At 39.3% G+C, this 24,934-nt stretch overlaps 7 gene segments (V, D, J or C); all 7 read right to left on the reverse strand.

Moving 5' to 3' along the window:
• Positions 1 to 795, reverse strand: LOC115078540. The segment is given in 2 exon segments: positions 1 to 359; positions 696 to 795. Coding segments are annotated over 2 exon segments (405 nt in total).
• Positions 796 to 3,953: 3,158 nt separating this feature from the next.
• On the reverse strand, positions 3,954 to 5,272 carry LOC115078740. The segment is given in 2 exon segments: positions 3,954 to 4,838; positions 5,138 to 5,272. Coding segments are annotated over 2 exon segments (393 nt in total).
• Positions 5,273 to 5,816: 544 nt separating this feature from the next.
• Positions 5,817 to 6,950, reverse strand: LOC115078773. The segment is given in 2 exon segments: positions 5,817 to 6,313; positions 6,659 to 6,950. Coding segments are annotated over 2 exon segments (396 nt in total).
• A 6,151-nt stretch (positions 6,951 to 13,101) lies between these two features.
• Positions 13,102 to 13,912, reverse strand: LOC115078906. The segment is given in 2 exon segments: positions 13,102 to 13,526; positions 13,826 to 13,912. Coding segments are annotated over 2 exon segments (423 nt in total).
• An 856-nt stretch (positions 13,913 to 14,768) lies between these two features.
• On the reverse strand, positions 14,769 to 15,790 carry LOC115078851. The segment is given in 2 exon segments: positions 14,769 to 15,263; positions 15,604 to 15,790. Coding segments are annotated over 2 exon segments (396 nt in total).
• Positions 15,791 to 19,544: 3,754 nt separating this feature from the next.
• LOC115078802 lies at positions 19,545 to 20,711 on the reverse strand. The segment is given in 2 exon segments: positions 19,545 to 20,028; positions 20,328 to 20,711. Coding segments are annotated over 2 exon segments (387 nt in total).
• A 1,250-nt stretch (positions 20,712 to 21,961) lies between these two features.
• LOC115077147 lies at positions 21,962 to 23,195 on the reverse strand. The segment is given in 2 exon segments: positions 21,962 to 22,788; positions 23,104 to 23,195. Coding segments are annotated over 2 exon segments (432 nt in total).
• Between the last annotated feature and the right edge of the window lie 1,739 nt (positions 23,196 to 24,934).

Consider the following 24,934-nt stretch of genomic DNA (forward strand, 5'->3'; position numbering starts at 1 on the left):
TTAGAGAACGCGTCCGGTAAGTTTGTGTAGCAGGGGTGAGGGGCCCTGTGCCAGTGTGGGCCTCAGAGCGCAGTAATACCGAGCAGTGTCCTGAATAGAAACGCTGGAGATCCTCAGCAGAACGGTTTTCTTCTCTTTGCTTAAAGCAGCTGAAAACCTTCCCTTCTGGCTCTTCTCCCTGCCATAGCTATTAACTGCAAGAAGAAGCCGGAGCGACTGTTTCGGGCTCTGCTGGTACCAGAAGAGATCCAGCTGAGCACTGCTCGTAGTGGAAAAGTTACAGCTTAATGTTGTATCCTGTCCAGCAGCCACTGTCAGCTCAGAAGACGATTGAAACACGGAATCTCCATAAATCAGACCTGAAAAACCATAAAAACATTTTTGCAAACATCAGTGCAAGTTTAGTTTTTTTGTTGCAGGTTATTAAAAAAAAACAATTATTATTGGAAGGTATTCTTTTATTGATGAATAATCATTTACATTTATTCATCCGGTAATTAGCAGCTTTTGGTATAAAAGATTTTTATGTGCATTTGATCACTGACAAGGGCTCTCGCTACTCACTATTTCACTATTTTCCTTGTCTAAAGCACTGACGCTGATGTTTTCAACTGGCTCAGGTGTGTTTCCAGCAATTTTCAAGGAGGTTTTCTTAATTAGATTTCTCTTGACTGAATGTATGCACCGCTTCTCACCTAGCAATGTAAGTCCTATAGTGAGCTCTAGGGTAAAAAGGATCATTGTGCATTCCTCGAAAAGCTGCTTCTCAGGATCCTCAGAGGGTTCTCCTCTCCCTCTCCTGACAGCGAGCGTCTGAGGTTCTCCTTTTACGTATGAGGAGATGCCTTGCTGATTCTCCTCCTCCCTTCATTGCTGGCACAGGCTCGCATAGGTTCCACTAACTATAGGAATGGTTCATACCGCCCTCTAGCGGACTTCTCTTAATATGACACCCAGATAGTTACACAAAAAGAACATTTTATGAAAACAAATAATTGTGTTATAGCCAGAGTCCAAAGAGAAACATGACAGCAGACGGGCTGTGTTTAGCTTCAGATGATGATAGTACTGGTGATGTTCTGATGTTGGTGTCCATTGGAGGATGGGAGGATAACTGATGTCATTGCCTATAAGGTGTCGCATCCTTTGGAAAGCTTAAATCTGATATTTGCTTGATTTGTAATAGCCTGGAAGACAAAGCTTATGAGGACAGTGCTGTGGAAATACGACGGTGCAGTAAATAATGACGTCCATATGACTGAAGCAGGGACTACTTGAATTAAGTCACTGCGCGTCAATGTCAAACTGTTTCGATTCTATCATTTCTCCATTATTCACTTTATTTGTTCCAGAAACAGTTTTGGTAATTATGTAAACCTATGACTTAATGCGAATGTGCATCTTTGCGTTAGGAAGAAATCTTAAACGTCCCCTGGTATTTGTGATCCTAATCAAAATGTCACCTCTGTTCAACTGCTTTGTTGTTTTGTTGGTTGTAACAAATATTCAGGATGGGCTATGTTTCTGAATTCTGCTCCTATGGACTCGGTAACGGTGTTTGGGATGGAGACAGGGAGTTAGAAGAGTCCTGGGCAGTGATATAAATAACTGAAGAGATGCTCTGTAAGGGTTGTTTCCATGCAAAGATCATCGGCTGAAGAGTGTTCTGCACAGTTTTGTACAGGGGATGGTGGGGCTGTGTCTCACTGTGGGCTCCAGAGCACAGAAATACACTGCAGCGTCCTGGGGACAAACCGAGGAGATCCTCATTGCCACCGTCTTCTCAGTAGCGTTCAGTACTGCTGTGAACCTTTCTCCAGCCAAATGCTTCACCCCGGAATAGCTACTGATCCACAGAAGAGGCTGGGGAGACTGGTTGGAAAGCTGGCGGTACCAGTAGAGTTCAAGCTGAGCTCTGCTTGTAGTAAAATTACACCTTAACCATGTATTCTGTCCCTCAGTGACTCTCAGTTCGGGAGGAAACTGGAACACAGAATCTCCAGAAATGAGACCTGGAAAGGAAAATACAAGCACCTTATTTAATACCGAGTAACAGCTCTCCTGCTTCATTTTCCGACTATTGCTCTTCTTTTATAACATATTTTATATTTGAGATTCAGAATAAATTATATTTTTCCATATTCTCTCTATATGATTTTTCTATAAAATACTTATTTTACTATCTATGACAAGTGGTCAATAATATACATCTCTGAATATATTTAAATTATGACTTTTCCATTCCTGTAGTTATTGATTCTAATTTTCTAATGTCTGCAGTGGTTAGACAAAGTCTTCAAGAAGTGTTTTCTGAATAGTTATTTCTTAAATAAGATGAAAGGGAAAGCGGGATATTATATCTAAATAAATAAACGGCCCTCACCTAGTAGGGACAGTTCAATGATGACATTTAGTTTAACAAGAACCATGTTTTTCATCCTGTAGAACCTCTCTTTCTCTTTCTCTCTTTCTCGCTATCTCTTGGAAGGTTATTTCTCTGTCTCTTAAAAGACTGGAAAGTGAGTGAACCACGCCTACTGCAAGGTGATTTCTCTCAGACTCTCCCCTGCCTGCCAGCCCCACCCATCTGATAGAGACAGGGCTGAGAAAGGGCACAGAGCTCGCCCTCTGAATCAAGTTATATTTCACTGCGCCCTCTACCGGAATCTCTTTAGCGTGACATCCAGCTGAAGAGGACCGAAGCAAGAACCTTTTTTTATTGAACGTTTCTGGAGGAAATCAAAATGAGAGCAGTGATGGGGCAGAATCCCCCGTTCCTGAGTAAATGACTGACTACAGAGTCCAAGAGCTGAGGTGGAGATTTTTAGATGGAGAAATGTGTTCTAAAAATGATCTGAACCTTTTGGTACAGGAGGTTGTGGGGCTGAAGCTCAGTGTCCTGAAAGGGAAGAGCGGACAACCTCAGTGAAGCAGTTTGTACCTCAAACATCCTCCCATTATCCAGATTGTGATCCCTCTGAAATCTATGCACAATAAGGAGATGCTGAGACCTCGGTTCCGATTTCTTTGGTACCAGGAGGTATATGGTACCACACTATCGCGAAAACGCCTTAACGCATGCGAAAACGCCATATATCACTTTGATAAATGACCCCCTTAGACTGTAAGCCCTCTGGGGATAGGGAAGTACCTTCAGTACCTGAATGTAATCCACTTTGAAGTGCTGAAAAAAAGTGCAAAAAGCAGAATATAAATCTACATAAATAAAATAAATAAATGCTCAATTTTACTGGCATCCATTTTCCTAAGCTCACTGTCAATGTTCCCATCTCAAAATGTGAGAGGCAAATGAGTCAGGAAATTCAATAGAGAACATGTTCTGATTTTCTGCACAGTGGAAGGCCTAAGTCATGGTTACAGAAATGACTGACTGTGTTTAATGAAAAAGATGGCTGAGTGGTGGTTTAGTGACAAGTGGTGTTGACAATAAATAACCAATAGAACAATATCAGACAAAATGATTCACATTTCCCTATATTCCTTCACTGTGTTCATGCCACATGTTCCACTAAAATGTTAATTTTATGTTATCCATTATGGAACGTGAACTCATTGTGAATATTTTGGAATATAAGCAAACATTTGTGATTTTAATGATTAATGCAATGATTGCTCTGTTTGAACTTAGAAATGTATGTTATTGCTTGTGGAAGAGATCTTAGTAGCTCTTTTTGGATTTTTGTTACTTTATTAATAGCATAATCCTCCTGCATTCTATGTAAGATTATTTTTCACTATTGTATTTTGGTGGGGTATATTTTTAATGTTATTTTTATGGATATTAGCAATTTCTAAGATGGGGAGAGTGAATAAAAATTTCTCTTGCATTTTAAAATTCATTTTTTTTTATTTAAAATCTTAAGTTACATTGCAAACAGTAGAGTCATTTTATACAGTTTCAAAGATAAGCAAAAATGCTGTTCAATAAAGACACCACATAAGAGCATAAACCACAGATTTTAGATTTTGCTTTTAAACCCTTAAAACATTTCTAATCCCATACACCCATCATCATATTTATATCAATTATTGGAAAAGAAATCAAGAATAAATCTCAATCGGAACCCAAACATTCACTCATTGATGAACCCTTCTGGATTGTAAATCACTCCCTCTCTCTCTTCTATAGATCAAAATGTCAATGTGGTATAATAAACATTCATAACATACATAAAACAAAAAATGTTAAACTAGAGAGCAAAATACATAAAATAAAATAAAATAAAACAAATTGCACAATATTCTTCTACTTATAATAAAAGCAACTAGGCAGTGAATATATTCTGTCAGAAAAAAAAGTGGGAATCCTTTATTTTCAATTCATGTAGCATTGCTAAACAGATACAGATTTGCTTTATTTTGCAGTTGTTCAAATTAAACAAGTACTTTTTTTTTTTTAAATGAGCCCTGGATTACTAAAGAAGTGATTGCAGAGTCAAGGATAGCTGCAGGTGGAGATCGGTGTTTGGTTTAAGCTTTTTGTACAGGGGTGAGGGGGCTGTCTCTCAGTGTGGGCCTCAGAGCACAGTAATACACGGCAGCGTCCTGGAGAGAAGCAGCTGAAATCCTCAGGGGAACGCTCTTATCTTCTTTATTTAGCGAGGCTGAAAACCTTCCTTTATGGCTCTCCGCGGTTCCATAGCTGTTTACTGCAAGGAGCATCCGAGGGGATTGGTTCAGATACTGCTGATACCAGAAGAGAGTCAGCTGAGTGATACCGATAAGAGTAGAAAAGTTACAACTTAAAGTTATGTCTTCTCCTTCTGTCACGCTCAGTTCAAGAGGAGACTGGAACACGGAATCTGCACAAACCAGACCTGAAAACAAGAAAAAAGCATCTCAGGAACCAGAAATTAGCATCACTGCGTCCTCAATTCATACCACTCCTCATTGCTTTTTCTAGGACGTATTTTCCCTGATATTCCTTCATTCTGTCACTGTCAGATATCACTACAACAATCTGATGTTATGTGAATATTGACCAATGCTTGCTCTTCCTGCCTGGCTACTTTCCAGATTAGAACTGATAAATTAAACCCATTTGCATCAGTTTAAGGACATTTTCTCGAATATTTGCTTAATTAGATTTCACCTGACTGGATGAACCGCTTCTCACCTATAAATGTAAGCCCTATGGTGAGTTTTAGGAGAAAGAGGCTCATTCTGCTGTCCCGGAGCAGCTCTGTCCGCACTTCTCTCTCCCGCTTCAGGTGGGATCTGTGGCTTCTCGCCCTCCCCTGATTTCTGGCGCTCTCGCTGGTTTTGAGGGAGTTTAGCTCGAGTTAAGGTTCGGTGCGCCCTCCAGTGGACGTTCAGTAATACAAACCTCAGATCGGTAACTGCTAAAATAATAAGATTTTCCTGTAAATGATATTATTCCTACTTGCCCTAAGGAAAAATTTAACTTTTTCTGTTCTTAGTTGAGAAATCGTGTCTGCTTATACTTCAGTTAGCTTGATAACAGTACTATTTCTGCCCATGTACTTTGTCAGATTTCTATTTTGGGTTTATTTATTTATTTATTTATTTATGGTTTTTATATACCGGAAGTTCCTGTATACAATACATATCACTCCGGTTCACATTTAACAGAAATAACTATCGCCGGGGAGGCGGTTTACATGGATTTACATGGTTTAGTGGATTACATGGATTTACATGGATTTACATGGTTTAGTGGGCTATTTTGTTCAAACTTTTTATATATATATAAATTGTGTAACTATTAAACTGGAAAGTATGAATCAGAAAGCCCCTGGTTTAATGAAATATTTATTCAAGGTGAAAATAATTTGAATTTCAGTTTCATGGCACCAGAAAAAAATATATATCTCCAATAAAATAATTGAAATACAGATGCCCAGACCTCCTGCACTAATAGCTGCAAAGTCAAGATATAGTGAGAATCGTAATTTTGGATGCGGTGATAAATGTCTGGTGGGTGTTCAGCACGTTTTTGTACAGGGGATGGTGGGGCTGTGTCTCACTGTGGGCTCCAGAGCACAGAAATACACTGCAGCGTCCTGGGGAGAAACCGAGGGGATCATCATTGCCACCGTCTTCTCAGTAGCGTTCAGTACTGCTGTGAACCTTTCTCCAACCAAATGCTTCACCCCAGAATATTTATTAATCCGCAGAAGAGGCTGCGGAGATTGGTTCGGATATTGTCGGTACCAATAGAGCTCAGGCTGATTGCTACTAGTAGTAAAATTACACCATAAAGTTATGTTTTGGCCATCACTGACTGTCAGCTGGGAAGGAACCTGGAACACAGAATCTCCAAAAATAAAACCTAGAAAAAAATACCAACATCTTATTAATATCAAGTGTCAGGTTTGCTCTTCCATTTTCTAACTAATCCATTTCTCTTATGATTGTACAGACATTAAGACATTAATATTCAGAATAAAATGATGTTTGTTCCATACACTTACAGGAGAATATCTTACAAAATATTATCTATGACAAGTGATGGTAAATACACAAACATGCATGTGCGACGTACGTTGTTATGAATGTTTTTTATTTCTATTGATATTTATTCGGATGTTTTTATGGCTGAGCAATGTTTACATAAAGATTCCAATAAGTGCTTTTTAAATGACTTTTTCCCCTAAGTGATTAAACAAATCCTCACCTAGTAGCGATATTTCGATGACGACTTTTAATATAACGGGAGGAGACATTTTTTTTGTCCTAGCAAAGTTGTCTCTCTCGATCTTTCTCCGTCTCTTTGTGTGTGTTTCTCTCTTCCGATAAAAGTAATTGAATGTCCCTGAGCTACTGCGAGTTGGATGAGTTGCCTCTGTATCACCGCTTCCGACTGACGCAGGACTAAGAAAGTCGCAAGATGATCCCACGGTTCCAGGAAAATGACCAACATGAAAGCGCCCTCTAGCGGAAGATCATATACTTGACATCCTGATGAATACAAGAAACTTTCAGGCTGATTCAATAAAAGGTGTGGGAGAGCCGGGACTCTCAATTGAGTGCCCACTCTCCTGATACACCCAGGCGCCTCTCTTGGACGCACGATTCTATATTTCAATGAGGCCAGGCACTAATGAGGAGGCGCTAGGGTCAATAGTGCATCCCTTGCGTCTCCTTATTGGCGGAAGAGACAGCTGTCAGTGGGTCCCACAACCAATGCTTAATTTTACTGGTGTCGTTTTCAAACCCACTGACAGCCACAGGTTAGAAAAACGGATGCTGGCAAAATTGAGCATCTGTTTTTCTAACCCGCTGACTGGCAGGTAGATTTAAAAAAAAAAAATTAGTATCTTTTTTTTTTTGGTGTGTCCAACTTAATATTGCTAGGATATTAGGTCAGAGGGTGTACAGAAAAGTAGTATTTTCTGCTTTTCTGTACACTTTTCAGGGTTGCTTATAACCTAATGCCTGCCCTTAGCAGGCATTACTTTCTGAGAGTAAAATGTGCGCTTGGCCACTCATTTTACTTTCTGCATTTCTGGACTAACTAATAGGCTCATCAACATGTATTTGCATGTGATGAGCGCTATTAGGGTATTTTTTTGGGGGGAGGGGGTTGACCGCATATTTTCCATGCGCAATTACCCCTTACATACAGTATAAGGGTAATAATAGTGTGTCTAAAACGTGTGGCCATACGAGGGATAAATGAATGCACCATTCTGTATGGTCCTGCTAGTATTTAAATTTTGGCTGCCACAGTGTAGGGATTTTTTTTTGTACCATCGCTGATGAACATATATTATGCTGATGATTAACAGATGATCAAATGGTAGGGGGAATGGTTATCAACTGCCAGTTAACCATGCTGATCTCATTGTGTTTGTACTGCATTCTCAGCGTTTCCAAGTAAATTCATAAACTCTATTTTAATTTCCTTCTTCATCAGCATGTTTATAACATATTACCAAAAATGTTTATATAAAACCATTTTTCCAGCTTCACTCTTTATGAGAATAATGTCCATGTTACAGAGCTTGATATAAAACTCCTTTAATGACTACAGATTACAAGGACTATGGTGAATGGGGGTGTTTAGATGTGAACATGTGGGCAAAATGTTATGTACTATTTTTGTACTGGGGGTGGTAGAACTGTCTCTCGGTGTGGACCTCAGCGCACAGTAATACACATCAGCGCCCCAATATGAAACAGCAAGATCATTAGGAGAACAGACTTCCCAGGAACATTCAGCACTGCAGAAAGCTTCCCCCATTCCAACTGCTGCAAACAAGGCCATCGTTATAAATCTCTTAACATTTACAGAGGCAAATTTATTTATTTACAATTATTTTTAGCCTGTGCCCTCCAAGGTTCAAAGTGGGTTATAATGATATAAGCATGAAAGCAAGTATATGCAAACACAATCAATTAAAACAAACTACAAAATAAGACTTAAAACAAGGATCGCATAATGATACAAATAAATACAAAAAATGTTAATATTCTCTCATAATTTGCAAGGTGAGAGCTCAACAAACTGAGGTCTCACGATGATATAAAGCTGCTGCATCTATGGGAGAGAAGGAATTGTGGAAAAGGCAATTATGAAAAAAATATGTTTTTAAAGCTGTTTTAGAATCTTTTTAATTTATTAGGAGTTGCATGTTCTACAGGAAGGTATTCCAGCAAATAAAAATGCTTTCTCCCATGTAGATGCCAATCTTACTGTTCAGACAGAGGGAGTTTCTAACAATCACTAACAATAGGTCTAGACTATGTATAAAGTAACACATAAAATTTAAAAATAAAACATGATAAAAAGGAAATTAAATTACATTAAAATAAAATACAAAAGTAAAATGTATAATAAAACAAATAAATTAACAATATACAATCATATTAAATTAAAAGAGCTAAATAAAATTGAAAAAACTTAGTAATAAGATAATTTAAACAAAAAGGTCTTTAGAAGTCATCTAGAATATTTTTTACTGAGTCAGACTGATGAAGCTCAATTGGGAAAGACTTCAGAGGACTGGTCCAGCAACTGAAAAAGAGAGATCCCAGGTAAATGACAAAGTAGGAGTAGTTTATAAAATAAAGACTTTGTAACTGTTTTTATATGAGTTTGCATAGATAATGTCGCATCTAAAACACCAAGGGCTGGATTTTCAAAAGGTTACGTGCACCGGGCCTATTTTCATTTGCCACTGTGTCAGAGGTCATGTGTCGGCAATCGGCTGGCAGGCTCAAAAGATAAAACAAATATTTTGGAGGGGGTTAGAGTAGGGCTAGGGGAAGGGGAGGTCAGGCTGCGTGGCTCGGCACACACAAGGTGCACAATTGGGCATCCCCTTACGTGTTAGCAAACAGACCCCCTCATTTATCAAAATGTGCTATCGTGTGACCCCATTCCCCAGTTGTCACTCCCTGTTAACATGTAAGAACATAAGAACATAAGAAAATGCCATACTGGGTCAGACCAAGGGTCCATCAAGCCCAGCATCCTGTTTCCAACAGTGGCCAATCCAGGCCATAAGAACCTGGCAAGTACCCAAAAACTAACTCTATTCCATGTAACCATTGCTAAAGGCAGTGGCTATTCTCTAAGTGAACTTAATAGCAGGTAATGGACTTCTCCTCCAAGAACTTATCCAATCCTTTTTTAAACACAGCTATACTAACTGCACTAACCACATTCTCTGGCAACAAATTCCAGAGTTTAATTGTGCGTTGAGTAAAAAAGAACTTTCGCCGATTAGTTTTAAATGTGCCCCATGCTAACTTCATGGAGTGCCCCCTAGTCTTTCTACTATCCGAAAGAGTAAATAACCGATTCACATCTACCCGTTCTAGACCTCTCATGATTTTAAACACCTCTATCATATCCCCCCTCAGTCGTCTCTTCTCCAAGCTGAAAAGTCCTAACCTCTTTAGTCTTTCCTCATAGGGGAGTTGTTCCATTCCCCTTATCATTTTGGTAGCCCTTCTCTGTACCTTCTCCATCGCAATTATATCTTTTTTGAGATGCGGCGACCAGAATTGTACACAGTATTCCAGGAGCAGTCTCACCATGGAGCGATATAGAGGCATTATGACATTTTCCGTTCTATTAACCATTTCCTTCCTAATAATTCCCAACATTCTGTTTGCTTTTTTGACTGCCGCAGCACACTGCACCGACGATTTCAATGTGTTATCCACTATGACACCTAGATCTCTTTCTTGGGTTGTAGCACCTAATATGGAACCCAACATTGTGTAATTATAGCATGGGTTATTTTTCCCTATATGCATCACCTTGCACTTATCCACATTAAATTTCATCTGCCATTTGGATGCCCAATTTTCCAGTCTCACAAGGTCTTCCCGCAATTTATCACAATCTGCTTGTGATTTAACTACTCTGAACAATTTTGTGTCATTTGCAAATTTGATTATCTCACTCTTCGTATTTCGTTCCAGATCATTTATAAATATATTGAACAGTAAGGGTCCCAATACAGATCCCTGAGGCACTCCACTGTCCACTCCCTTCCACTGAGAAAATTGCCCATTTAATCCTACTCTCTGTTTCCTGTCTTTTAGCCAATTTGCAATCCATGAAAGGACATCGCCACCTATCCCATGACATTTTACTTTTCCTAGAAGCCTCTCATGAGGAACTTTGTCAAACGCCTTCTGAAAATCCAAGTATACTATATCTACCGGTTCACCTTTATCCACATGTTTATTAACTCCTTCACAAAAGTGAAGCAGATTTGTGAGGCAAGACTTGCCCTTGGTAAAGCCATGCTGACTTTGTTCCATTAAACCATGTCTTTCTATATGTTCTGTGATTTTGATGTTTAGAACACTTTCCATTATTTTTCCTGGCACTGAAGTCAGGCTAACCAGTCTGTAGTTTCCCGAATCGCCCCTGGAGCCCTTTTTAAATATTGGGGTTACATTTGCTATCCTCCAGTCTTCAGGTACAATGGATGATTTTAATGATAAGTTACAAATTTTTACTAATAGGTCTGAAATTTCATTTTTTAGTTCCTTCAGAACTCTGGGGTGCATACCATCCGGTCCAGGTGATTTACTACTCTTCAGTTTGTCAATCAGGCCTACCACATCTTCTAGGTTCACCGTGATTTGATTCAGTCCATCTGAATCATTACCCATGAAAACCTTCTCCATTACGGGTACCTCCCCAACATCCTCTTCAGTAAACACCGAAGCAAAGAAATCATTTAATCTTTCCGCGATGGCCTTATCTTCTCTAAGTGCCCCTTTAACCCCTCGATCATCTAACGGTCCAACTGACTCCCTCACAGGCTTTCTGCTTCGGATATATTTTAAAAAGTTTTTACTGTGAGTTTTTGCCTCTACAGCCAACTTCTTTTCAAATTCTCTCTTAGCCTGTCTTATCAATGTCTTACATTTAACTTGCCAATGTTTATGCTTTATCCTATTTTCTTCTGTTGGATCCTTCTTCCAATTTTTGAATGAAGATCTTTTGGCTAAAATAGCTTCTTTCACCTCCCCTTTTAACCATGCCGGTAATCGTTTTGCCTTCTTTCCACCTTTCTTAATGTGTGAAATACATCTGGACTGTGCTTCCAGAATGGTATTTTTTAACAATGACCACGCCTCTTGGACCTTTTTTTTACTTTTGTAGCTGCTCCTTTCAGTTTTTTTCTAACAATGTTTCTCATTTTATCAAAGTTTCCCTTTTGAAAGTTTAGCACGAGAGCCTTGGATTTGCACACTGTTCCTTTTCCAGTCATTAAATCAAATTTGATCATATTATGATCACTATTGCCAAGCGGCCCCACCACCGTTACCTCTCTCACCAAGTCCTGTGCTCCACTGAGAATTAGATCTAAAATTGCTCCCTCTCTCGTCGGTTCCTGAACCAATTGCTCCATAAAGCTATCATTTATTCCATCCAGGAACGTTATCTCTCTAGCGTGACCCGATGATACATTTACCCAGTCTATATTGGGGTAATTGAAGTCTCCCATTATTACTGCACTACCAATTTGGTTAGCTTCCCTAATTTCTCTTAGCATTTCACTGTCCATCTCACCATCTTGACCAGGTGGACGGTAGTATACCCCTATCGCTGTAGTCTTCCCTGACACACAAGGGATTTCTACCCATAAAGATTCAATTTTGTATTTAGTCTCATGCAGGATGTTTATCCTGCTGTTCATATGTAAACCGGTATGATATCCCCACTAATACTGGTATATAAAAGGTTTGAAATAAATAAATGTTGAGTGAAAAGGAATTAAATACAGTTGAGATATTAGTAGACCATGTGTTAAGGGCTCATTGCATGCGAAAAGCACCATTAATGCCGATTTGAGCTACAACGTTCTCAGGAGTGTTAAGCCATGCAATAGCTTGTGTTATGGCTGTATCACCCTTTGTGATGTTTTTCCCACATGCTGCTTTTGGTAGTTTGAAGCTCCCAGAGTGTCCATGTAGCTATCAGGAAAGAAAGAGAGGGAGAGAGAGTGAGTGAGGGAGAGAGACTAGCCATAATGCCATCACCCTAGATACATATTTATATCTCTATGGGAGGCCCACCTAGTAACTCGAGGTGAGGTTTAGGTATTAGTGTAGGGGTTAGGGGCCACTTTGACATTTAATGTGAGACGTACGAACAGAACAGTGGTCTCTTGTGAATATTTGATGACTCAGGCAGAGAGTCCATCAAGCTAGGTTGAGAGAACATTGCACAAATCTAATCTTTGGGTGAGTTTCCTCACTCTGAGGGTCATCAAATCTTCACTAGAGAGCACTGTTCTGTTCATACATCTCACATTGAATGTCAAAGTGGCCCCTAACCCTACACTAATACCTAAACCTCACCTCGAGTTGCTAGGTGGGCCTCCCATAGAGATATAAATACCAATCTAGTGTGAAGGCATTATAGCGCTAGTCTCTCTCTCTCTCCCTCCCTAAGAAAAGAGATGAATTGGTAATCAAGGTTACCTATTTAATGTTCCATCTCCAAGAAGGTGAAACACGCTCTGTCAAAAAAAAGGTGATAATCCTTTCAGTTTTCAAATTATGTCTCATTTCTAAACAGGTACAGAATTTTTTTTTCTCTATCTCAAATTTATTATGGAGTTGTTCTAATTAAACAAGTACTTTTTTTTTTAAGATGAGCCCTGGATTACTAAAGTAGGGGTTGCAGAGTCAAGGATGGATGCGGGTGGAGATCGGTGCTTGGTTTAAGCTTTTTGTACAGGGGGTGAGGGGGCTGTCTCTCAGTGTGGGCCTCAGAGCACAGTAATACACGGCAGCGTCCTGGAGAGAAGCAGCTGAAATCCTCAGGGGAACGCTCTTATCTTCTTTATTTAGCGAGGCTAAAAACCTTCCTTTATGGCTCTCCGCGGTTCCATAGCTGTTTACTGCAAGGAGCATCCGAGGGGATTGGTTCGGATACTGCTGATACCAGAAGAGATTCAGCTGAGTTGTAAGAGCAGAAAAGTTACAACTTAAAGTTATGTCTTCTCCTTCTGTCACGCTCAGTTCAAGAGGAGACTGGAACACGGAATCTGCACAAACCAGACCTGAAAACAAGAAAAAAGCATCTCAGGAACCAGAAATTAGCATCACTGCGTCCTCAATTCATACCACTCCTCATTGCTTTTTCTAGGACCTATTTTCCCTGATATTCCTTCATTCTGTCACTGTCAGATATCACTACAACGATCTGATGTTATGTGAATATTGACCAATGCTTGCTCTTCCTGCCTGGCTACTTTCCAGATTAGAACTGATAAATTAAACCCATTTGCATCAGTTTAAGGACATTTTCTCGAATATTTGCTTAATTAGATTTCACCTGACTGGATGAACCGCTTCTCACCTATGAATGTAAGCCCTAAGGTGAGTTTTAGGAGAAAAAGGCTCATTCTGCTGTCCCGGAGCAGCTCTGTCCGCACTTCTCTCTCCCGCTTCAGGAGGGATCTGTGGCTTCTCGCCCTCCCCTGATTTCTGGCGCTCTCGCTGGTTTGAGGAAGTTTAGCTCTAGTTACGGTTCGGTGCGCCCTCCAGTGGTCGTTCAGTAATACAAACCTCAGATCGGTAACTGCTAAAATAATAAGGTTTTCCAGTAAATGATTTCATTATTCCTACTTGCCCTAAGGAAAAATTTAACTTTTTCTGTTCTTAGTTGAGAAATCGTGTCTGCTTATACTTCAATTAGCTTGATAACAGTATTATTTCTGCCCATGTACTTTGTCAGATTTCTATTTGGGGTTTATTGGGCTATTATGTTCAAAACCTTACATATGTATATTGTGTAATTATTTAAACTGGAAAGTATGAATCAGAAAGCCCCTGGTTTAATGAAAGATTTGGCCGCATAGTCTAAAGATTTAGAGTGCTGGATTAATCCTGGTGGAGATCGTGAGTTTGGTTAATCTTCTCCATGGCTTTCTAGAGGAGGTGATGGGACTCGTCGACCCCTGTGCCCCAGAGCAGAAGAAATGCACAGCAATGGCCTTGAGAGAAGCGGCTGAAATCCTCTTGAATGGATGAATATCTGAGGCAATGAGACCTAATTGATTGGAAGGGCTGTAGTGATCTTTGCATTGTGAAAAGGAATATTAGAAATCAAATGAATCCTTACTCGGTATTTATTCGTTTATTTGTCCTTAGAGTGAGGTTACTAACAATTCATCTACAGCCACCAAGGCAAACCTATTGTAGGAAAACCCTACATGGAACATCTGGTGCTCAAAACTAAGCAAAGACCAAACATTGATTTTTAGTATTGAAATATTTATTCAAGGTGAAAATAATTTGAATTTCAGTTTCATGGCGCCAGAAAAAAATATATATCTCCAATAAAATGCTTGAAATACAGATGCCCAGACCTCCTGCACTAATAGCTGCAAAGTCAAGATATAGTGAGAATCGTAATTTTGGATGCGGTGATAAATGTCTGGTGGGTGTTCAGCACGTTTTTGTACAGGGGATGGTGGGGCTGTGTCTCACTGTGGGCTCCAGAGCACAGAAATACACGGCAGCGTCCTGGAGAGAAACCGAGGAGATCCTCATTGCCACCGTCTTCTCAGTAGCGTTCAGTACTGCTGTGAACCTTTCTCCAACCAAATGCTTCACCCCGGAATATTTATTAATCCGCAGAAGAGGCTGCGGAGATTGGTTCGGATATTGTCGGTACCAATAGAGCTCAGGCCGACTGCTACTCGTAGTAAAATTACACCATAAAGTTATGTTTTGGCCATCACTGACTGTCAGCTGGGGAGGAGCCTGGAACACAGAATCTCCAAAAATAAAACCTAGAATAAAAAAAATACCAACATCTTATTAATATCAAGTGCTCTTCCATTTTCTAACTATTCCATTCCTCTTATGATTGTACAGACATCAAGAAATTAATATTCAGAATAAAATTATGTTTGTTCCATACACTTACAGGAGAATATCTTACAAAATATTATCTATGACAAGTGATGGTAAATACACAAACATGCATGTGCGACGTACGTTGTTATGAATGTTTTTTATTTCTATTGATATTTATTCGGATGTTTTTATGGCTGAGCAATGTTTACATAAAGATTCCGATAAGTGCTTTTTAAATGACTTTTTCCCCTAAGGGATTAAACAAATCCTCACCTAGTAGCGATATTTCGATGACGACTTTTAATATAACGGGAGGAGACATTTTTTTTGTCCTAGCAAAGCTGTCTCTCTCGATCTTTCTCCGTCTCTTTGTGTGTGTTTCTCTCTTCCGATAAAAGTAATTGAAAGTCCCTGAGCTACTGCGAGTTGGATGAGTTGCCTCTGTCTCACCGCTTCCGATTAACGCAGGACTAAGAAAGGGAAAGGCGGGATATTATATCTAAATAAATAAACGGCCCTCACCTAGTAGGGACAGTTCAAGGATGACATTTAGTTTAACAAGAGCCATATTTTTCATCCTGTAGAACCTCTCTCTCTCTCTCTCTCTTGGAAGGTTATTTCTCTGTCTCTTAAAAGACTGGAAAGTGAGTGAACCACGCCTACTGCAAGGTGATTTATCTCAGAGTCTCCCCTGCCTGCCAGCCCCACCCATCTGATAGAGACAGGGCTGAGAAAGGGCACAGAGCTCGCCCTCTGAATCAAGTTATATTTCACTGCGCCCTCTACCGGAATCTCTTTAGCGTGACATCCAGCTGAAGATGACCAAAGCAAGAACCTTTTTTTATTGAACGCTTCTGGAGGAAATCAAAATGAGAGCAGTGATGGGGCAGAATCCCCCGTTCCTGAGTAAATGACTGACTACAGAGTCCAAGAGCTGAAGTGGAGATTTTTAGATGGAGAAATGTGTTCTAAAAATGATCTGAACCTTTTGGTACAGGAGGTTGTGGGGCTGAAGTTCAGTGTCCTGAAAGGGAAGAGCGGACAACCTCAGTGAAGCAGTTTGTACCTCAAACATCCTCCCATTATCCAGATTGTGATCCCTCTGAAATCTATGCACAATAAGGAGATGCTGAGACCTCGGTTCCGATTTCTTTGGTACCAGGAGGTATATGGTACCACACTATCGCGAAAACGCCTTAACGCATGCGAAAACGCCATATATCACTTTGATAAATGACCCCCTTAGATTGTAAGCCCTCTGGGGTACCTACAGTACCTGAATGTAATCCACTTTGAAGTGCTGAAAAAAAGTGCAAAAAGCAGAATATAAATCTACATAAATAAAATAAATAAATGCTCAATTTTACTGGCATCCATTTTCCTAAGCTCACTGTCAATGTTCCCATCTCAAAATGTGAGAGGCAAATGAGTCAGGAAATTCAATAGAGAACATGTTCTGATTTTCTGCACAGTGGAAGGCCTAAGTCATGGTTACAGAAATGACTGACTGTGTTTAATGAAAAAGATGGCTGAGTGGTGGTTTAGTGACACGTGGTGTTGACAATAAATAACCAATAGAACAATATCAGACAAAATGATTCAAATTTCCCTATATTCCTTCACTGTGTTCATGCCACATGTTCCACTAAAATGTTAATTTTATGATATCCATTATGGAACGTGAACTCATTGTGAATATTTTGGAATATAAGCAAACATTTGTGATTTTAATGATTAATGCAATGATTGCTCTGTTTGAACTTAGAAATCTATGTTATTGCTTGTGGAAGAGATCTTAGTAGCTCTTTTTGGATTTTTGTTACTTTATTAATAGCATAATCCTCCTGCATTCTATGTAAGATTATTTTTCACTATTGTATTTTGGTGGGGTATATTTTTAATGTTATTTTTATGGATATTAGCAATTTCTAAGATGGGGAGAGTGAATAAAAATCTCTTGCATTTTAAAATTCATTTTTTTATTTAAAATCTTAAGTTACATTGCAAACAGTAGAGTCATTTTATACAGTTTCAAATATAAGCAAAAATGCTGTTTAATAAAGACACCACATAAGAGCATAAACCACAGATTTTAGATTTTGCTTTTAAACCCTTAAAACATTTCTAATCCCATACACCCATCATCATATTTATATCAATTATTGGAAAAGAAATCAAGAATAAATCTCAATGGGAACCCAAACATTCACTCATTGATGAACCCTTCTGGATTGTAAATCACTCCCTCTCTCTCTTCTACAGATCAAAATGTCAATGTGGTATACAATAAACATTCATAACATACATAAAACAAAAAATGTTAAACTAGAAGGCAAAATACATAAAATAAAATAAAATAAAATACAACAAATTGCACAATATTCTTCTACTTATAATAAAAGCAACTAGGCAGTGAATATATTCTGTCAGAAAAAAAGTGGGAATCCTTTATTTTCAATTCATGTAGTATTGCTAAACAGATACAGATTGCTTTATTTTGCAGTTGTTCAAATTAAACAAGTACTTTTTTTTTTTTTTTTTTAAATGAGCCCTGGATTACTAAAGAAGTGATTGCAGAGTCAAGGATCGATGCAGGTGGAGATCGGTGCTTGGTTTAAGTTTTTTGTACAGGGGTGAGGGGGCTGTCTCTCAGTGTGGGCCTCAGAGCACAGTAATACACGGCAGCGTCCTGGAGAGAAGCAGCTGAAATCCTCAGGGGAACGCTCTTATCTTCTGTATTTAGCGAGGCTGAAAACCTTCCTTTATGGCTCTCCGCGGTTCCATAGCTGTTTACTGCAAGGAGCATCCGAGGGGATTGGTTCAGATACTGCTGATACCAGAAGAGATTCAGCTGAGTGATACCGATAAGAGTAGAAAAGTTACAACTTAAAGTTATGTCTTCTCCTTCTGTCACGCTCAGTTCAAGAGGAGACTGGAACACGGAATCTGCACAAACCAGACCTGAAAACAAGAAAAAAGCATCTCAGGAACCAGAAATTAGCATCACTGCGTCCTCATTTCATACCACTCCTCATTGCTTTTTCTAGGACCTATTTTCCCTGATATTCCTTCATTCTGTCACTGTCAGATATCACTACAACAATCTGATGTTATGTGAATATTGACCAATGCTTGCTCTTCCTGCCTGGCTACTTTCCAGATTAGAACTGATAAATTAAACCCATTTGCATCAGTTTAAGGACATTTTCTCGAATATTTGCTTAATTAGATTTCACCTGACTGGATGAACCGCTTCTCACCTATGAATGTAAGCCCTAAGGTGAGTTTTAGGAGAAAAAGGCTCATTCTGCTGTCCCGGAGCAGCTCTGTCCGCACTTCTCTCTCCCGCTTCAGGTGGGATCTGTGGCTTCTCGCCCTCCCCTGATTTCTGGCGCTCTCGCTGGTTTGAGGGAGTTTAGCTCGAGTTAAGGTTCGGTGCGCCCTCCAGTGGTCGTTCAGTAATACAAACCTCAAATCGGTAACTGCTAAAATAATAAGATTTTCCAGTAAATGATTATCATTTCATTATTCCTACTTGCCCTAAGGAAAAATTTAACTTTTTCTGTTCTTAGTTGAGAAATCGTGTCTGTTTATACTTCAATTAGCTTGATAACAGTATTATTTCTGCCCATGTACTTTGTCAGATTTCTATTTGGGGTTTATTGGGCTATTATGTTCAAAACCTTACATATGTATATTGTGTAATTATTTAAACTGGAAAGTATGAATCAGAAAGCCCCTGGTTTAATGAAAGATTTGGCCGCATAGTCTAAAGATTTAGAGTGCTGGATGAATCCTGGTGGAGATCGTGAGTTTGGTTAATCTTCTCCATGGCTTTCTAGAGGAGGTGATGGGACTCGTCGACCCCTGTGCCCCAGAGCAGAAGAAATGCACAGCAATGGCCTTGAGAGAAGCGGCTGAAATCCTCTTGAATGGATGAATATCTGAGGCAATGAGACCTAATTGATTGGAAGGGCTGTAGTGATCTTTGCATTGTGAAAAGGAATATTAGAAATCAAATGAATCCTTACCCGGTATTTATTCGTTTATTTGTCCTTAGCGTGAGGTTACTAACAATTCATCTACAGCCACCAAGGCAAACCTATTGTAGGAAAACCCTACATGGAACATCTAGTGCTCAAAACTAAGCAAAGACCAAACATTGATTTTTAGTATTGAAATATTTATTCAAGGTGAAAATAATTTGAATTTCAGTTTCATGGCGCCAGAAAAAAATATATATCTCCAATAAAATACTTGAAATACAGATGCCCAGACCTCCTGCACTAATAGCTGCAAAGTCAAGATATAGTGAGAATCGTAAGTTTGGATGCGGTGCTAAATGTCTGGTGGGTGTTCAGCACGTTTTTGTACAGGGGATGGAGGGGCTGTGTCTCACTGTGGGCTCCAGAGCACAGTAATACACGGCAGCGTCCTGGAGAGAAGCAGCTGAAATCCTCAGGGGAACGCTCTTATCTTTATTTAGCGAGGCTGAAAACCTTCCTTTATGGCTCTCCGCGGTTCCATAGCTGTTTACTGCAAGGAGCATCCGAGGTGATTGGTTCGGATACTGCTGATACCAGAAGAGAGTCAGCTGAGTTGTAAGAGCAGAAAAGTTACAACTTAAAGTTATGTCTTCTCCTTCTGTCACGCTCAGGTCAAGAGGAGACTGGAACACGGAATCTGCACAAACCAGACCTGAAAACAAGAAAAAAGCATCTCAGGAACCAGAAATTAGCATCACTGCGTCCTCATTTCATACCACTCCTCATTGCTTTTTCTAGGACCTATTTTCCCTGATATTCCTTCATTCTGTCACTGTCAGATATCACTACAACAATCTGATGTTATGTGAATATTGACCAATGCTTGCTCTTCCTGCCTGGCTACTTCCCAGATTAGAACTGATAAATTAAACCCATTTGCATCAGTTTAAGGACATTTTCTCGAATATTTGCTTAATGAGATTTCACCTGACTGGATGAACCGCTTCTCACCTATGAATGTAAGCCCTAAGGTGAGTTTTAGGAGAAAAAGGCTCATTCTGCTGTCCCGGAGCAGCTCTGTCCGCACTTCTCTCTCCCGCTTCAGGTGGCATCTGTGGCTTCTCGCCCTCCCCTGATTTCTGGCGCTCTCGCTGGTTTGAGGAAGTTTAGCTCGAGTTAAGGTTCGGTGCGCCCTCCAGTGGTCGTTCAGTAATACAAACCTCAGATCGGTAACTGCTAAAATAATAAGATTTTCCAGTAAATGATTTCATTATTCCGGATGATAATGGTGCTGGTGACTACGGTGATATAGTCAGATGGAGAATGCAAAGACGAATAACTCATTCTAATTACTTATAATCAGCTCCAAAAATGCCTTGCCATTAAAATTATTCAAAGTCTAATGATACCTTAAATTGTATTCTGCTTTGTTTTTTCAACCAAAAGTTGAACAAAATGTAATTACGGGCACAAAGTAATTCATTAACAGAGAAATAATCCATACTATATGTAATGCCCAAAGCTTACCAAAATTAATTTACAGTTAAACGATTATTGAGCTATTTGTTCAGTATGAAAACCATTTTAATTCTAGCCTGGACTCTTGTGAAAATAAATAAACATCTCAGCTATATTACTTGAAATAAAAGCGTCCAGAGTTCCTGCACAAATATTTGTAAAGTCAAGCGACAAGTGAGGTGACAAGTGATGGGTTTTCTGCACTTTTTTTTATACAAAATATAATTGCATAGTTTTTCATCTTGGGCTTCAGAGCAACGTCCTGGGGAGGAAACTGCGAAGATCTACTTTGGCGCCATCTTCTCAGTAATGCCCAGCCCTGCTCTAAACCTTTCTGCAACCACATTCTTCTCTCCAGAATAGTTATTAATCCATAGAAGAGGGCTGGGAGACTGGCTCGGATACTGCTAGCACCAATAAAGATCAAGCTGAGCTGAACTTCTAAAATTGCAGCTTATATATTTACATTTTGACCGTCAGTAACTCTCAGTTCGACGGTAGACTGGGACACAACATCTCCAAATATAAGATCTGGGAAAGCAAACTAAGATATCTTGGTTCCTCCATTCTATAAATATAATGTGTTATTTATTTATTTATTTATTTATTAGCTTTTATATATGGACATTCGTGGGTACATCATGCCGGTTTACAATATAACTGAAGGAGGAAATTACAAAAGGACATGAATCTTATGATTGTTGAAACATGTTTTGAATTTCACAATCAAAATAAATGTTTCATGCTCTTACCAGAGAATTCTCTAGAAAATTCATTTTTGCTTGACGAGTGTGTGTGTATAAAGTGTGTTTTCTGGCTTGGGTTTTTTGTCCATGCCTATTTTTTCTGCTGCTTTTTCATGACTGAGCTCTGCACACAGAAAGTTTTCAAGCCATGTTCTCTGAATTCTTTTTCCTTAAATGGTGACTGGATCCTCACCTAACACAGGCACAATTGAAAGACGACATTTAGTATGACCTGAGCCATTTCATTGCACTGGGATGCTGGCTCTCTCCTAGTCTCTCTCCCAAGCAAAACGTCAAAGTAATTAAATGTCAGGTGGGTAGAAGTAAGAATCGGGAGTCTGGTTCCTCGGCCAACCCAGAAGCGAGAGATCTAACATTTCATGTGCCTTATAGTGGGCATTGAGATGAACGGAGCTAATACAAGAACCTTTCTGTGAAATGATTCTGATTCAGTGCAGGGTCATGAAAAGTAAAATGAGAGCACTGATGTGTTGATGTTTAGCGGAAGGGACACCACTGATCACTGTATTGCAAGCAGAATATTTCTAAGTCTACTAATATCTCAACCGAGTTTAATTCCTTTTCACTCAACATCTTAATGATAGGAAAGTTACCTGTAACTGCGATATAAAACCAATCACAGAGAAAGCATTCATTTTAAAGTTCATGATCAGGATACAACTAAACACTCAAATTAATTACAAGATTTTTTCAGTTTGCAAATAATTGGAGTTTCAGATTCACTGATCGTGGGATCCATGTCTGAGTTGGAGAGCTTAACCTTGAGCTCTCAAGAAGCCTATTGAATGAGATGTTTATTGTTCAATGACTATATAAATGTGTAAAACTATAATGAAAATGCCCTGCAGCTTTATGTACAGTGCGTGCTGGGCCCTGCACCAGTGTGGGCCTCAGAGCACAGTAATACACAGCAGCGTCCCGGAGCGAAACAGCCCAGATCCTCAGGAGAAGCAGCTTCGCTGACACATTCAAAGCTGCTATGACCCTCTTGTTATCCAAGTCACTCTCAGCACGATATGGATACACCGTAAGAAGATGCTGAGGCGAATGGTTGGGATCTTGTCGGTACCAAGAGAGATAGGGATCCGGTCTGGTTGTATTAAAAATGCATCCCAATGTTATGTTTTGTTCTTCCTTGACTCTCAGCTCCGGAGGATCCTGGAAAACTGAATCTGCAAATACCAGACCTGAATAAAACAAGATAAAAATTATCTGAGTAAATATGAACAGATTATATCCTCTATTCTTTTACTCTTCAGCATTTAACAAAAAAAAATCAATTTCTTTATAGAATAAATATGTTTTTCCTGTAATAACCGAAGTCTCTATGCAATGCTGACAGTAACTGCCTGTGATCAGTGGTCAATGTATTGCTTCATGCTGGTTTCACTTATTTCCCTATCTCGAAAACTGAACTTGGTGTGTTTAACTGTCTTACCCGTTTCCAGATAAACTTTTATGAGTGAGATTAGTTTCCATTGACTGATAAAACGAATCCTCACCCAATAATGACAGCCCCACTGCAAGTTGTATGGTGAAGAATGTCATTGTCTGTCCTGGAGAAGGTCCGCACTTGGACCTCAAGGGAGCTGAGTGTTCGCTCTCTCCCTCTCTCTCTCTCTCCAGTGGTGTCTCAGTGCTAAATTCTCTTTTCCTCCTCCACCCTTCTCAGAGACACAAGCTTCAGAGGTTTCGAGAAGTTCCTGGAATGATTCTCAGCGCACCCCAGCGGAGGCTGCCTATGGTGGCACCCGAGTGGTCACATCTCAGACTGAAAGAAGGAAGCCTTGGAAAGCTTTAATTCACATGCTTGTGTGATATTCTACACACTGGGCAGTTCAGCTCTTGGATGGCTGTGTTTAATGGAAAGACATGATTATGGGATAGTGGTTTGGCCACTAATGTATCGACGCTAACGTTCAGTACCGCTGTAAACCTTTCTGCAACAAAATTCGTCTGCCCAGAATAGTTATTAACTCACAGAAGAGGCTGAGGAGACAGATTCGGATACTGTCGGTACCAACACAGCTCAGGCTGACCCCTACTCCTAGGAAAATGTCATCTTAAAGTTATATTATAGCCATCCCTGACTCCCAGCAAGGAAGGAACCTGCAACACAGATTCTCCAGAAATAAAACCTAGGCTAGAAAAATACCAACATCAAGTGCATTCACTCCGAGTGCGACGTCGGAGCGCGGGTTATACAGTGCGCTCGGCTGAGCGCACCGTATTGCATCGGCCCCTCAGTGTCTTGGCAGCAAGCTTCTGATGGTCAACAAGGTCTGCATGGAGGGGTGAACTGATTTTAGCAGACCTTTCTTATAAGTTTAACAGTAGCTTCTTTATGGTATAAATGAGAGGGAACTGTGCTGCTGAGCACAGGCAGTCATAATAATTGGGCTGGATGCAGTGTCCCAATATAATATGAATGGATATTAATCTCAACATCAAAAATAGATGTATCATCTGCCTTTGAACTATTGCTGCATAAAGTGGAATACAAATGATTTTAAATTAGTTAAGCTATTAGGCATACACAAAAACAAATGATTTCACAAATTCAATTTATTTTCAATTTCAATTTATTTCCTGTTTTTTTTAATATATTGTTTATTATTAAGGTCAAAGAACCATCAATATACACAATTCTGCACCTGAGAAGAGATAAAATCAATGCATTGATCTGAAGAAGGGAGCATTGTTTCAAATATATATTACATAATAGTAGTAAAAATGTATCACCGACAAACTATTGGTGGCCTCTATATATTTGTATATATCCAAGTGGTTAACTACTTTCTTTCATTTACCAGCATATGGGACCATATACTGAAGAGAAGAGCACTGGTTATTTAGAATTTATTTATTTATTCTAGTTGGTGCATAAATAGACAATGAGCATTGTTTGGCATTTTTATAGTTAATTGTTAACAAATATGCACTTCTAAAAATATAACTGAGCTTTACTTCATATTGCCACCCTACTAGTACTTGGATGGGAAACTCATGATTCCAAGTGGCCATGCAGGATAAACACATCCACTCCATAGGAAATAAGTGTTGTAATCACCACACTGTCAGAATATTCTTTCATGTTTTTATCTTTCATATTATAGTCTGTAAATCGGTTCCTGTTTTTCTCTTGTGAAACCTTTATACTGCATATAATTTTGCTTCAATACATTTATAGGAAATGTACAGCTTTTGCTTTTTATCTTGGTTAAATACTCTGTGATCCACTTTGAAGTGACTGACCAATCACCAAAGGCAGAATAGAATTTTTTATTCAAATTAAACTAATTTTATCTTCCAAGTGAAAAGGACAACATATTT

This window comes from Rhinatrema bivittatum, chromosome 16, assembly GCF_901001135.1.
Source record: "Rhinatrema bivittatum chromosome 16, aRhiBiv1.1, whole genome shotgun sequence".
NCBI lineage: Eukaryota > Metazoa > Chordata > Amphibia > Gymnophiona > Rhinatrematidae > Rhinatrema > Rhinatrema bivittatum.